At 49.1% G+C, this 14,819-nt stretch overlaps 2 protein-coding genes and 1 long non-coding RNA gene across 5 annotated transcripts in view; all 3 read right to left on the reverse strand.

Moving 5' to 3' along the window:
- LOC118317716 (1-phosphatidylinositol 4,5-bisphosphate phosphodiesterase gamma-1-like) overlaps positions 1 to 3,516 on the reverse strand; it is a 29,024-nt gene extending 25,508 nt beyond the window's left edge. For 2 of the 3 annotated variants that reach the window (XM_035646636.2, XM_035646635.2), the window contains exon 1: positions 2,508 to 3,514. In XM_035646636.2, the coding sequence (XP_035502529.2) occupies positions 2,508 to 2,781 (274 nt within the window). In that variant the 5' untranslated portion in view covers positions 2,782 to 3,514. Of the gene's footprint in view, positions 1 to 2,507 lie in introns of all 3 variants that reach the window. The other variant, XM_035646639.2, reaches the window with a different exon arrangement.
- A 314-nt stretch (positions 3,517 to 3,830) lies between these two features.
- Positions 3,831 to 5,842, reverse strand: LOC124850930. The gene is made up of 3 exons (XR_007032026.1): positions 5,599 to 5,842; positions 5,045 to 5,114; positions 3,831 to 3,957 (listed from the first exon to the last, which is right to left on the reverse strand). It is a non-coding gene; the product is annotated as an uncharacterized LOC124850930 (long non-coding RNA).
- A 1,139-nt stretch (positions 5,843 to 6,981) lies between these two features.
- On the reverse strand, positions 6,982 to 13,964 carry naprt (nicotinate phosphoribosyltransferase). Its single transcript, XM_035646642.2, has 13 exons — positions 13,654 to 13,964; positions 11,783 to 11,910; positions 11,608 to 11,690; positions 11,101 to 11,231; positions 9,857 to 9,972; positions 9,516 to 9,712; positions 9,255 to 9,395; positions 9,079 to 9,163; positions 8,874 to 8,954; positions 8,604 to 8,706; positions 8,160 to 8,323; positions 7,310 to 7,417; positions 6,982 to 7,219 (listed from the first exon to the last, which is right to left on the reverse strand). The coding sequence occupies exons 1-13, from the start codon at positions 13,916 to 13,918 to the stop codon at positions 7,133 to 7,135; spliced, it is 1,689 nt and encodes a 562-aa protein (XP_035502535.2). The 5' UTR covers positions 13,919 to 13,964; the 3' UTR covers positions 6,982 to 7,132.
- Positions 13,965 to 14,819: the final 855 nt, after the last annotated feature.

Below are 14,819 nucleotides of genomic sequence, written 5' to 3' on the forward strand. Positions count from 1 at the left end.
TAAAGGGGCATTCGTGGGTTATGAAGGCGTGTGTGTGTGTGTGTGTGTGGTTGTGTGTGGTTGTGTGTGTGTGTGTCTGTGTGTTTGTGTGTGTGTGTGTGTGTGTCTGTGTGTGTGTGTGTGTGTGTGTGTGTGTGTGTGTGTGCGCGTGCGATGGAACCACTGTAGGTGTTTGCCTGCAGGATTAAGCGGAAGGCGCCGCCTGTGCGGGTTTATGATTATGGATAAATAATTGACGAGGCCTCCGCGAGCAGAAACAACACCCGTTTAGTCTCTGAGCCTCGGCAGAGAGGGAAAAGGCCGAGGAGGAAACCCCACGGTAGATAAATCACAAGCAGGCAGGGCTGTGCAGTATGATGATGAATATGATTACAGGGCAGAAGAAGAAGAACTTCTTTTACCACGTTATGAGAGTCACGTCGAACCGCTCGAGAGACACTGACGTTCAGTCGAGGGCTCAACACGAACCCCAGCGTCGGACGCCGCAGCCAAGGAATAGGTGGGCGATGGACGAGATGACGGCTGCTGTTTCCACTTAAGTCTTAAGTCCGCTAAGGTGGGCGTGACGCTACGCAGCGTCGTCTGGATATGAGATTATCTCTGTGTGTGTCTGAGGTCAACAAGTCCAACGAGCAAATGAAGAAAACACCTTCACCGATGTGACAGATGCCGGAAGGAAACAAACCCTGACACCATGTGAAAATCTAAATGCGGAAAAGCTGAAGTTTCCAAAACATTCAAATGGAAAAGTTTCCAAAGGAGAATACAAAAAAAGTCAGAGATCAGATCATTTCTGCAAATGGACCTTTTACCAAAACCTCACGTTCAAACAACGTGGCAGTCACACTACGGAATCGCCTCGTGTCTCCGGTGGGTTGAGACCGCGGTCGTTACGCTGCGTTCCTGTTGTCGAGCTGGCCAAGATCTTTGTCGGAGTTACCGCGCGTCGGGCTCTTTGTAGAAAACTGAAGTGAAGGAGACGACGTCTCAGTAAAAACTATTTCTATCTCACTCGGGCGGAGTCTTTTTCTTTTTCTTGTCCTTTTGTGCAGCGCGTGCGACCGTAAAGTCTGAGAGAGAATAACACATGGCCGACAGAAGGAAACTCTATCATGCCAGTGAACGCTGTAACCTTTTTTTTGCTCGCTGCCAACAGACACTGTAACAAATCCCCCCCCCCCCCCCCCGGGCCACGGAATCCAGGACGCAGACAAAAGCCTCCACGCCCCCAGACGATGCCGGGTGACGGGCCGCCGCCGCCGCCCCGACGGCACAACTACAGCCCGCTGCTTCACGTTCCAGGCGGTCGGTCGGGTGGCGGCCGGCGCGTCAGGCAGACAGACAGGAAGCTCGCCGCTGGGCGAGGACTCGTGTGGCGGCAGCATGCAGACTATTCTGTCCGGAGGAGTTTCTGTGAGGTGAGGTGAGGTGGACACGGACGGGAGCAGAGGTCACGGGGTCGCGAACTGTCCCGTCCGCTGAGGACGCCATGACAGCGCCTCAGCTGCTAGAAGGGGGGCGGGGACGGGGGCGGGGACGGGGGCGGGGGCGGGGGCGGGGGACGGGGGCGGGGGTGGGGGCGGTGGGCGGGGGCGGGGACGGGGACAGGGGGAGCCTTCCCCAGCATTATGTCGTACGCGTTCTTTTAAAAGGGCCAGTTCACCACAAACTGTCAAAATTAGTTCCGGTTCCATTTGACGAATGGTATCGACAAGAGTTTTGGAAGGAGCTGCTGTCACAGCTCACACGAGTCAGCAAAGCAAAGACACGTCGGCAGATTGCGCGGCCGAGGAAAAGGTTTGAGTGACGACACGTATCGCCGAGGAGGTTCTTCGTTTTCCCCCCTGACCGTTTGTCTGTTTGTCGGCCGGATCCCACAAGAACTACTGAACTAATATCCATGAAACTTAATGGAAGAGATAGGGAGTTTACAAATCATCATTGACTTCCCCAAGGAATAATTCATTCTGAGTGCAAACTGAAAGACTGCAGTTGGTTTTTTTTGTCTGTTTGAATCATTTGTCAGCTGTTCGTGGTCACTTTGTGTCGACTGTAGCTGCTCAGTGTGTTCGTGGTCGATCCACGTCTGTGCTCAGTCATGTTGAGTCTCTGAGTCGTCCTTGTTGCGTCTCTCTGCCCCAACACCTTCCTGAACTCTGAGCCTGAAGCTGCACAGATATTACATCAAATACTATATGAACAGGATCACATCACATTCATTGTCCAAAGCGACTCACAGTCATCGAGGCAGGAAAGCATTAAGGGCCCACACTGGGATGACCTGGAATCGACCCGCGGCCTCCTGCACCAAAGTCAGAGGCGTGACCCACTGAGCTTGGATGAGATCAAGGATTGATGGAAAACATCACGGCGTCGCTGTCGCCCTGATGTTACTGAACTGCTAACGAAACACTTCTCTCACCGACTTTACACTGAGGCTCCTGCACAGGAACCAGGAGGTCAGGGAGGTCAGGGGGGTCAGGGAGGTCAGGGGGTCAAATACTCACTGTCTCCTTCCACCTTGTCGGGGTTCCGGCTCCACACTATCTGCCGCGTGCCCTGTCGGATCTGGAACGTCCTCCTCTCGGGCCGCTGCGACTTCTTCCCGTAGAAGACCGTCATCACCGTGCCCGTCTCCAGGCTGCGGAGGATGCGGGGGCCGGCCTCCGTCCAGTCCATCATCCTGGAGGCCACGACCGGGCCGGTGGCGGCCCCTGACGGGGAGGAGGCCCCGGCAGAGGCGGCCTCCTCGGCACAGCCGTTGAACCTGGCCGCACACATCCTCACTGCATAGCTGCGAGGAGAAACCCTGAAGGATCGAATGATCTGCGGAGGATTAATCCAATCTGGTCGTGGACCCGAACCGTGCCACTCAGGAGAGGCTCTTTAAAGAGCCACTGTGATGAAGAAGAAGAGAAGAAGAAGACAGACCAGCAGGCAGCAGCCACAGAAACCCTGCAATGTCTGAGATGTGAATTCTCCCCTGCTCCTCCGAGGGGGGAGTGGATCTCCGTGTTATCCTTTCCAGATGCGTCCTGGCAGCGAACCCACTCGAAATCCACCCGGGGGAGAGTTGTTCTCATCACCGCTGGACCTCGCTCGGGTCTCCGGCCTCCACGTGTCCTCCTCCCGGTCCCTGAGGTCCGCGGCGGCGGAGGGAAGGAGGACCGACCGCTCCCGCGGTGCGACGACGCCTCGGACGCACACTCCCCGCAGGTGGGTGCGCAGGAGGACGCGCGCCGGCCGGTCGGCTGCGCGGAGACGGAGAGACGCGCGCGCAGCGGACCGAGCGCCGAACCACTCCGGCCCCGGTCACACTCTCCTCCTCCCCCCGCGCTCCGAGCTCCGCGCTCCGCCGACGGGACACATCCTCCTCAGCTGGGTGGAGGATGACGACACTGCTGGTCGTTGTGTTGATGTCGTGGCGCGTTCACCGACCCGCGCTCCCCTCGCTGCTCCTCGGCCAACGGATCTGTGCGTCGGTGCCTGCGCGTCCCGGTCCCGGTCCTGGTCCTGGTCCCTCCTCCTCCTCCTCCTCTTCCTCCTCCTCCTGGTCCCTCCTGGTCCCTCCTCCTCCTCTTCCTCCTCCTCCTCCTCTTCCTCCTCCTCCTCCTCCTCTTCCTCCGCTCCGACGCCAGAAGTCCTGAGAGGAAATTAGGGATCGCAGACCGGAAAGGCTTGATGAGATTTTTCTTTTTGGTTCCTTTTCCTCTCTGTTGCTGCTGGAGTTCATGGAGCAGGATGGAGGGAGGGGAGGGGGGAGAGGGGAGGGGGGGGCTCCAGGGAAGGAGAGCAGAGCGACCTCCTCGGGCCTCCAGCAGATGTGCAGCGGGAGGAGCCCCCCCCCCCCCCCCCCCCCGCAGGGTGAGCACCGCGGCGGGCGAGAGGTCAGGTCAAGAGGTCAAGTGAGGTGTTTTCAGGTTGCTATAGGTCACTGACCTGCCACGAGGTCATCAGCTGCGATTCAAAGGAATGAGATGAAAGTTGTTGTATTTTTTAAAAACTTTTTTGTCATGTACGGGTGCAAAGTAAAATTCACCAAACATGAGAGGAATATTGTTTCAAGAATCTTGTTATATATATATATATATATATATTAATATTAATTTTCCACCAAAGCAAAACCCTTCGCTCTTCTTCTTCTTCTCTGTCTCTTTACACTGACACATTCACATGTTGATGCACTGATTCGTTTTATTTCGTGAACTAAAGCGCAGACGAGGCTCCACATTCAAATCTGCCAGATCCGAACCAAATGTCATAAACAACTAAATAGATATCAGCCCCCTGAATATGCCATTAAAGATCCATGAATTAATCCCTGGGACAATGTCAGACAACGTTTTATGTCACACACAGAGAAAAGAATTCCTGGATCCACACCAACATTACAGGTCCTTTCATCTGTCCACCAGGTTTTGTTGAAATCTGTCCAGTATAGTTGTTTTTTCCTGAATCCTTCTGACGAGCAAACAAACACACGGGCAGGGGGTGACAACATAACCTCCTTGTGTCGCTTATACAACGTTCAGAGCTTCTTCATCTTGTTAGGTTTTACTGTACTTCAGTCTCCGGGGCCTGGAGATGGTAAACAATAAATCTCTGAGACCGGGAGGAGCGAGAAAGAGCAGGAAGGTTCGGTGGTGCAAAGCAAAGTCTGGATCAGAACTGACACAATCACCACCAAACAATAAAACAGGAGCACCATCGTTGCCAGAACCTCAGAATCCACCGCGACTAATACACGTCACTGGAACGGCCTCTGAAGCCCCGCCCACTGACCCCCCCTGACCCCCGTGACCCCCCCATCACTGTAAACCTGCTGGGCGGATCTCCGGCGACATGCTGATATTTATTTTTTACTTTAATAACTGTTGAATTATTCAGTCAGTAAAAAAAAGTGAAAGTTAAATTATGCTCAAAAACTAAAAGATGTAGATTATTTTTTTAACCAAAGCTGGAAGCAGGGAATTATCTTCACGTCTGTGTGTGAGAGTGTGTTTGTGTGTGTGTGTGTGTGAGATGAGAAAGTGGAGGACGATACCTCGGCCCCTCCGTGTCTAATCTGCTCCACATGTCTCACTGGGCGTATCAGCGTTTCTGCTGCTGCTGATCTGCAGGCGGCCAATCAGAATTCAAGGAATCAACTTCTCACATATCCTGCAGCCGGAAGGCAGGAGGAGGAGGAGGAAGAGGAGGAGGAGGAGGGTGAGGAGGAAGAGGAGGGGGGCGGGGGGAAGAGGAGGAGGAGGAGGAGGAAGAGGGGGAGGAGGGGAGGAGGAGGAAAGGGGGGGAGAGGAAGAGGAGGAGGAGGAGGGGGGGAGGAGGGGAGGAGGAGGAAGAGGTGGAGGAAGAGGAGGGGGCGGGGGGAAGAGGAGGAGGAAGAGGAGGAGGAGGAGGAAGAGGAGGAGGGGGGGAGGAGGAGGAGGAGGAAGAGGAGGGGGAGTGGGGGGAGGAACGGGGGGAGAGGAAGAGGAGGAGGAGGAAGGGGGGAAGAGGGAGAGGAGGAGGAGGAGGAGGAAGGGGGGGGAGAGGAAGAGGAGGAGAGGGAGGAGGAAAACAAACAATAAGGTCTAGTTATTTATTAGGAAGCCGAACCTGTGATGTCGTTAATCAGTTCACGGGACCGAGCTGACAGAGATATGATGTCGCTGCAGGAGGTAAAAATAAATATTAAAGACGTGAAATCACTTTTGTTTGTTGAGGAAATTGAATTCAAGACTTTTCTAGATTGACGGAGACACAGAGAGAGAGAGTCTTCAGTTAGTCACTGAACTCCCCTGAACCTGAGTTCAAGTCCAAACTACTAACACACACACACACACACACACACACACACACACACACACACACACACACACACACACACACACACACACACACACACACACACACACACACACACACACACACACACACACACACACACACACACACAGAGAAGCTCTGTGGAGCTCGAGGTCCAAACCGTCTCCTCACGAAACCACGTTTAAATCTGCCGGATCCAGATTTATTAATCCCAGACACATTTGCACCTTCATGGATCATGTGCACATTTCTGGTAACTGAATTCACATACTGAACTGTCATGTGAATTCTTTACATTTATTTTCACTCTTCTTTTTTTTTTTGTACATGTTTTATATTTCATAGTGTTTATCTCTCCGTCTCAGAAAGAAACTTCCTGTTTCCGCCTCTTTTGTTTGATTCTCTCGTGGTCCACGTTCCATCGTTCCTCCAAGTTGACTGGAAATCTGTTGTGTGTTTGTGAAACAAACACACAAATAAAAACGAATCCAGGAACGTTTCATCACTTTCTTTAACTTTGTGAGATTGTTTTCCTTTTCTGACATTCACACTTGATTTCCTACGGAATAATTGATGTATCTTTATACAAAAAATGATATTTCTCTCTTCTTTCATCTATGCGACTTCTTACCTTTAAATGCCGTGGAGGTTATGTTTTAACCCCTGTTCAAAAAAAAAACTGCTGCTTTTTTTATGCTCATATTTTTATGATGTTGTCTTTTTATATTGATGCTTTCACCTTGTAGCACTTTGATATTTGTTCCTAACTTAAAGTGCTTTAGAAATATAATGAATTATTATTATTATTATTATTATTAGTGTCAGCAGAATTACACAAAAAACTACAGGACAGACTTCCACGCCATAAAACACTACTTTCTTGACATTTTTGAAAGATTTCCTTGGGAATGATTTATGGATCTTGATTTTTTTTTTTTTTTAAAAATCAGACATATCCAGTGGACTGACATCTATGATTGTGTGATCGACTTTAAAGACCTCGGCAGCGTTACGCGTTCTACTGAGTGATGCTCTAGTTTTGTGTCGTAAAATATCGGTTGTTTATTGAGAAGTTATGATTTCTTTTGTCCACTACAGTTTGCAGCTGTATGGGACATTTCACCACTTTACATGAGTCAGATTTAAAAAAGGACACACGCCACGAGACGTGAGTGAGGTTTTTTTGTGTGTATTTGGAGAAACACGGTGTAAAACACGGTTATGTTTTCATCATCTATTCACGTGTGTGCGTGAGGAACTTCATGTGAGCAAAAAGACCAAAACCAAAAAAAAACTAAAACAGAAAAGTTGTGACGGATCGTCGTCAGTTGGCCAAGAGAAAGTTGCTGTCGTCGGCGCTTCCTCTCCGGATCTCCGTCACCAGCTTGTGGAGTTTCTCCGACAGCGCCACCTGGTGGAGGAGGAGGACAGAGGACACGGTCGTTCAGCGGAGGGGGGGGGGGACAGTTTGTGAGATGTCTGATGCGAGTGAGGGTCTCACTGTGTAGGCGTCTGGCTCCTGCAGCCTCTTGTGTCGCGGGTGCAGCGTCTGCAGGGAGATCTGGACCTTTGCTCTAGTTTCCGCGGCGATGCACGGAGGCTGTGTGATCTGGAAACACGTGGGAGACGCATTCAAGACAGAACTCCTCACTCGGTCTCCCTCTGGTCTTACAACACTGTCCCTTTTGTTGTGCATATATCATTTCTAAAGCCGGAAAATTTGACATTCCAAGGAGGAATATGTTTTCATCGGCGTTTGTTGGTTAGTTAGTAGGATTATGCAAAAACTGCTCAACAGATTTACAGGGGATGCTGTGGAGGGGAGAGTCAGGGCCCACAGAAGGAGCCGTGCCATTTTGGAGTGGATCCAGAAGAATGGGCAGCTTCAGGAATTATTTGAAGTTAAGTAAAATTCTGCAGGTTTTTTTAAGATAAGATATTTCTTTATTCGTCCCGATAGCAGAAAAACAAGAGATCTATATTTTTATATAATAAGAGCCCGACCGAGTTTTATCGGCCGGCTGATATGAGCCTTTAAATGTTGCATTTATGTTTTTACATTTTAGGTAAAATAACTGTTTATTTTCTTAATTCAAATTCTATTTATTTGGTTGTATTTGTCATTTTTTTGTTTATTTATAGTTATTTATGATAAAGTTTATGGTTGAATTAAAAATCAAATCCCAATTACATTTCTTTGTCATAAAGGTTTGATAACGAAAAAATTTAAAAAGTCCATATCGGTCGGGCTCTAAAAAAATACGTGCCTAAATATAGATATAAATACTATATACAAGAATGAAATATTACACATTATTGCTTATTAGGCAGTGTTATAGATGTAACTTCACCTGTCCTCTGCTGAACGCTTCCTGGCGCAGACAGGCGACCCGAGCCGGAGTGAAAGAGGAGGCGGCGGCGGAGTCGTCGCGCCCCAGAGGGTAACAGCTCAGCGGGACCCCCGCCTCGGGAGGAGACTCCGCCTCCAGGCACACGAGGTCGAGAAAGGGGTGACCTGCGGAGGGGGGGGGGGGGGGGCTGCCGGTAAGTTTCCAGACACAATTGGCAGGAAGGCCACTGTGCTACTCTGATCCTAAACAGCTTTTGGGGTTATTAAGCACATTAAATGTTACCGATTCTAAATAATGAAAGGATCATAAAAAAAATCCAATCTTTTTATACGGAGACAGAAAAACAAGAGAAATAGAAGTTAGTGTGTTGAAACTGGGGTGAGGAAGGCGGGACAAGATACGTAGGGAGGTCAGATGCCGAGTCGGACGGACCCTAAATCTCACCCTCGGCGTCTTCGAGCCGGTAGACAGATTTCCTCCCGGGCACAGTGCTCTTCTCTGGGTCTTCACTGATCTTCATCCTGGGCCGTCCCCTCACCTCCACCAGCTGAAACACACACACGCACACGCACACACACACACACACACACACACACACACACACACACACACACACACAAACGAAAGAACTGAGTTCATGGCTCCTGGAACACTAGATGTGATATTTGAAAAATACATAAATGTGCGTGAGCTTTTGTTTTTTATTCCGTTTACCTTGTACACACACCCGAGCGAGGGCTGTTTGGTGCAGGTGACCAGATGCGTCCCGACACCGACCACGTCGATCTCGTTCTCCTGGAACGGTTCGCGTTCACAAGATCGTCAGAGATAAAAGATACCAGAGTCCCGAGGACGGTTCAGATCAGAGACAATAATACAAATTAAAAAAAACAAGGCAACAGGTCATCGACGGGCTCACCTTCTTGCTGAGCTCCGCCATGCTCTGCTCCGAGATGTTGTTGCTCCCGACGATGAGCAGCGAATGGAAAGCGGGGACGGAGAAACTGTGGAGGGGCGAGGCGGCGACATTTGGACCAATGAAAGAACGTCTTCGCAAAACTGACGCACACTGACGCGCGGCGGCGCCTCACTCACCGCTCGCCGCAGAGCCGGAAGACGCGGCGGACGTCGACCGACTGGCTGCAGAGGTCGCCGCTGTCCAGGCGGACGCCCACGGGCCGGTAGTCCAGCTCGCACAGCGCCAAGGCCACGGCGCAGAAGTTCAACAGGCCGCTGCTGGAATCGGACGCACGCACACAAATTAGAATCGTACAATAAAGTCCAAGATATATATTTCTGTATATATATATATATATATATATATATTTCCACGGTGGTGAATCAGCGATTAGTTACCAGCCCACGCTGTAGCTGTCGATCACGGGCAGGAAGTTCTGAGGGTAGGCGATGGCGAAGGACAAGAAGGCGGCCAGCTCGCCCTCCCGGATCTTCCCGGGCGCCGCTCCCAGGAGCTCGCACACGCGGCTCAACCAGCCCTTCGTCAGAGAGATGAGGTCGACGGGGTCGGGTACTCCGCTCGCCGCCGCCAGGGTCTGAATCACAGGGATCAACAAAAACGTCAGGGAGGCGTCAAAGGACTAAAGGCTGTAAAGTGTTCACCGTGATGAACCGAACTGAATCCACACGCTTGAGGACGATGAGCTCTGGTCTGATTGGAGGAGATGAAACACACCCACCTGTGGCCACACCTCCTCCAGGGAGGTAAAGGAGGTGACGTACGAGTGAGCGATGGTCCCGGCGACCGGGATCCCAAACAGGAATCCGGCCTGAACGTTACTGGTGAGGTCAAAGCCTGGAGAGAAAAAAGAATGAAAGAATTCATTCAAAATTCATTTTGGAACGAGCATATTAAAAAAGAATAACCTTCTGCACATTAACCTGCCCCTGAAAATTGAGGTGAACGAGTTCTTTAGAGCTACAGTGTGTGAAATTGAGAAGAACTTATAAACAGAAATGAAATATATCGTCCATAACTGTTTTTTCGTACATATGTCATCACGTGCAACAAAAGAACTGATGTTTTTTCGTAAAACTTTGAATAATAAACTTTGTGGCGGTATATATACTGTAAACAATAAACATGGCGGCATAAACGTCCGTGTGTGCCGCCATGTTTCCTCCGTCATGTCGCCCAAAACAGACGAAACACTCCGACGTATAGTCGATTAGCGGCTCAGTTGGTTGCAGTTTGCAACTCCACCACAAGATGTCGCCAAATAATACACACTATAGCTTTAAAAAGACTCCGGGGTCCATAAAGGCTCTTTGTGTGGATTCCAGGGACGAGGTTGAATTGTCCATCCTCTCTACTCTTCCTTGACCTCAGTGGAAAACGTCATGAGGTCAATGAAAGGTGTAAAGGTCAACTGATGGGACGTAGGGGAAAGCCGACAACTACAAAAACCTCAGCGGCTCCATCAGCATGTTTCAGTGTTTTACCACCGTGTGACATCAGATGTTATGATTCATATGTAATTAACTTATATGATGACGTCTCTTCTGGGTCACATTCATTCTCTTCTTCTTCTTCTTCTTCTTCTTGGGATTGAATCGTTTACGTTCGTGCATGGCGCGACACGCTAAAAAGCGCTGCCGCAATGAATTGTGGGACGTCTATATCTTTTCCTTAGGAAAGGAGACGAAAAAGGAAGCATTGAAGCTCCTTTCATAAGCATTTAGAGAATCCGAACAGCTCTTATCATGCTGCCGACCAAATACTTCTGGGTGACTTCAAGATTTAGGAAACTTCCTGAGCAAATTTGACAATTCAACTGTACCCCTGATCACAGTGTTCCTGCCACAGACAGAACACACAGCCCGTTTACCTGTACAGTATATTTAAAAGTTCGAGGAGCAACTGTTCAGAATCTTCCGCATAATTAACCGACTGAACGTGTTAGACTGGATTCGCTACTTTCACCTCCGATGTAGGAGTATCTGGAGGCGGTGAGGCCTCCGTCAGGCCCCTGCGCCCGCCTGAGGCCCATCTCCAGCAGCTTCCTCCTGGGGCCGGCCGCCAGGCGGAAACGTGCGGCGTTACTGCAAACCAGACTGAGGAGCGAGAGGAAAGACAAACATCTTCAGACGTCTGCCGGACTCAAAGCTTTTCACAGCGTCATGCAACGGTTGCTCGAAAATAAATGAGCAGGGGATGAAAAGTACGGCTGATATGGAGCGAGCTCTTGTTTTCACTTATATTTGATTTATTGATTGATTTATTAATAATGTTGTTGTTTTTTTTACCCCTGTCTGTTAGTTTATTTGTTACACAGAAAAAAAACAAAAAGGAATTTCTATGACACTTGGTGGAAGGATGGTCTTTTTTGACGTTGTCAGATTTCCCAGGGAATTATATTATACAATATACTTCCGGTGTGTGTGTGTGTGTGTGTGTGTGTGTGTGTGTGTGTGTGTGTGTGTGTGTTACCTGGCGTAGTTCACCAGACACAGTAAACTGGTCTCCAGCAGTTGCACCACGGCCAGTGGACCTGCCACCTCCATCAGTGGCACCTGCAGATGTGTCACGCAACGTGCAGCACAAGTTAGAAACTATGCGACCTTTGACCAACTATGCGACCTTTGACCTCGCAGCAGCAGCTCACCCTGGCGAACACCACGGTTCCCTCTGGGACGGAGCGCAGCGTGACGCCCGAGCAGTCCAGGTCCCGCAGGAACTGGAAGAAGGCGGGCTCGGTGGCCGGAGGCAGGACCGTGCGCAGGAAGTCCACATCTGGATCCATCAGAACACAGAGTTAACTCAACGTCTGGATCCATCAGAACAGAGAGTTAACAGCTTGGCCCAAAACTCACCACACATGAAGGACACATGTGCTCTTACACAAGCACGTGCCCTACATGTGCCCCCCCTCTCACTCTCTCACACTCTCTCACACACACACACACACACACACACACACACACACACACACACACACACACACACACACACACACACACACACACACACACACACACACACACACACACACACACACACACACACACACACACACACACACACCTCGGGGGTGTGACTGTTATGAAGGTCAAACCAAACATGTCCGACAGTTTGCTCATCGCAATATACAATTACAATATAATTACTTTAAGTATTTTATGCTAATTTAAACTTTATTCCACCAGAAGTATAAAGACTCTTTACTGGGAGAAAAGCATCAAATGTAAAAACACAATCCTACTTATTAAAGTTAAAAACAAAAAACACTTTCATACAAATTAATTGTACGAAACTTGGCAAACGCGTCAGTCGTTGAAAAAAACCCTCTTGAGTCGAAAAGCCTGAAACAAATAGGAAGTCGGACATTTTTAATTCAGGGGTATAATTTTAGACGATTGGCAGCTGTTGTACGTCAACGAAGTCCAACAGAACTAATAAGATCGATATCAAAGTCTGAGTGAACAAGTTAAGTTGCATTTTTCCTCAAAGGGCCCGTCGTCTGTGGCAAAGCCTCGGATTTGGATTTACATGGTGGAACATGAAGTTGTTGTACATTGATTGTATATCAGATCTGTGTTTGATACGAGTCCCTACTTCATCAATCAATCAATCATTCGATCAAACTTCATGTAAACAGCACCTGTCAAACAAATTAAGTGTTATACAGGTGATTGACAGAACAAAGAAGTTAAGACTTAAGAATAATTAATTCTTGAAATAATTGAAAAGACGACAATAAAATAAGTGTAGTTAAGATAATAAACGATATATACAAATAATAAAAACAACTAAATAAAGTTAAAAAGTGCAACACAAGCACTACATCATACTAATATTGGATAAGGTCAATAAAGGTCAATAATATTTAACATTAATTTTAAAAAATTCATAAAAAATATCCATGAGTGTCACCACCAGGACCTGATGATCCCTCTTTGCAACTTTGATCTTTACGTTCTTTTTGTAATACAAATCATTATTAAATACAATTTTTTCATTTTTTTTTAACTTTTTTCAACTTTAGTTAAAGAAATTCCTAAAGATGACTTTGACATTGTTTAATTGTTAAAGTTTAGTCTGAATATTAGTTGTACTTGTGTATATATATTTTTTTTATTATCATTTTATTTTATTGACAATGTTTCTCACTTCACTTTGAACTTGAACTTGTTGCAGAAGCAGAGAAACTGTTTCATTGAACTTCGTGATATTTTCCTGCATCTGATCCTCGTCTCACGGGAGATTCTTTTTATTATTATTATTCTCTTTTGAGAAAAAGTTCAGCTGAAACTTTCCACAGTGGAATTCTCAGGTTCTCCCCTCAGAGCCTCGGAGGGGGGGGGGGCCGCGTTGCGCAACGGGACCCGTGCGTAAAAGTCGTTTGGCGTAAAAACAGAATAAGATCGTGCCCATCTGACATCATGACAACATCCCACCGATATTCTGTGTTCGGAATCAATACATGTGCATCGACTCGCGTCCACGACGGGGAACTGTCTTTTCTCTCTCCCTCACCTTCGTCCGTGAAGCGGAAGCCGCGCAGGAACAGCTGACAGTCGTGCAGCCCGGCGAACAGCGAGAAGCCGCCGCCGAACGGGTTGTCCCGGAAGAAGAGCTCGAAGGCGGCGGGCTCCCGGTGGCGGCCGGCGCGCCAGTACGCGTACGCCATGGTGAACTGGTACAGGTCGGTGAGCAGCGGCGGGGCGCGCTCCCGCAGACACCGCTCCATGGCCCCGCGTGGGCCGCTCGCGCTGCCGCTGCTGCTGGACGGCGCTGCCATGTTTACCTCCCTCCCCCCGAAGCCCCGGGGCCAGGGCTCAGGGGGGCCGCGGTGTCTGCTGGGACATGGAGTTCACACGGAGGAGGAGGAGGAGGAGGAGGATAGAAGAGGGGGAGGAGGAGGGGGGGTGGAAGAGGGGGAGGAGGAGGAGGAGGAGGAAGGGGGGGATGGAAGAGGAGGAGGAGGAGGAGGAGGGGGAGGAGGACGAGGGAAGATGGGGAGGAGGAGGAGGAGGATAGAGGAGGGGGAGGAGGAGGATAGAAGAGGGGGAGGAGGATAGAAGAGGGGGAGGAGGAGGAGGAGGAGGAAGGGGATGGAAGAGGGGGAGGAGGAAGAGGAGGAGGATGGAAGAAAGTCTGGGGACCACCTGGAGGAGGAGGAGGAGGATGGAAGAGGAGGAGGAGGGGGAGGAGGAGGAGGAGGGAAGAAAGTCTGGGGACCACCTGGAGGAGGAGGAGGAGGAGGAGGATGGAAGAGGAGGAGGAGGAGGAGGAGGAGGGAAGAAAGTCTGGGGACCACCTGGAGGACGAGGAATATTCTGGATCCGGCGAGTTCTTTATTCCATCGTCCAAATGAACTTTCACTGACGTCATCATGTGACTGACATTCCCGTGGCTTTTGACGGGGCTGACGTCGCAGAAAGGGGCGTGGCACCCGTCAATCAGGATAGACTCCCTGGGAATTTCATGACGTGATATAGATCTGTTGTAATTAAACAATGTTACCAGATTGTGTTTGAGGTCTATTCATAATTATTATTATTTCTTATATTTGTATGGCACAATTCAGGCACAAATTTGTTTCACATAAAAAAAATTCAATAAAAAAGCTGAGCATAAATAATAAATATTTTTTTAAATATAAAATTGGTATATATATATATATAAAAAAACAGGATGAA

Source organism: Scophthalmus maximus, chromosome 13 (genome assembly GCF_022379125.1).
Source record: "Scophthalmus maximus strain ysfricsl-2021 chromosome 13, ASM2237912v1, whole genome shotgun sequence".
In the NCBI taxonomy this organism is placed as follows: Eukaryota; Metazoa; Chordata; class Actinopteri; order Pleuronectiformes; family Scophthalmidae; genus Scophthalmus; species Scophthalmus maximus.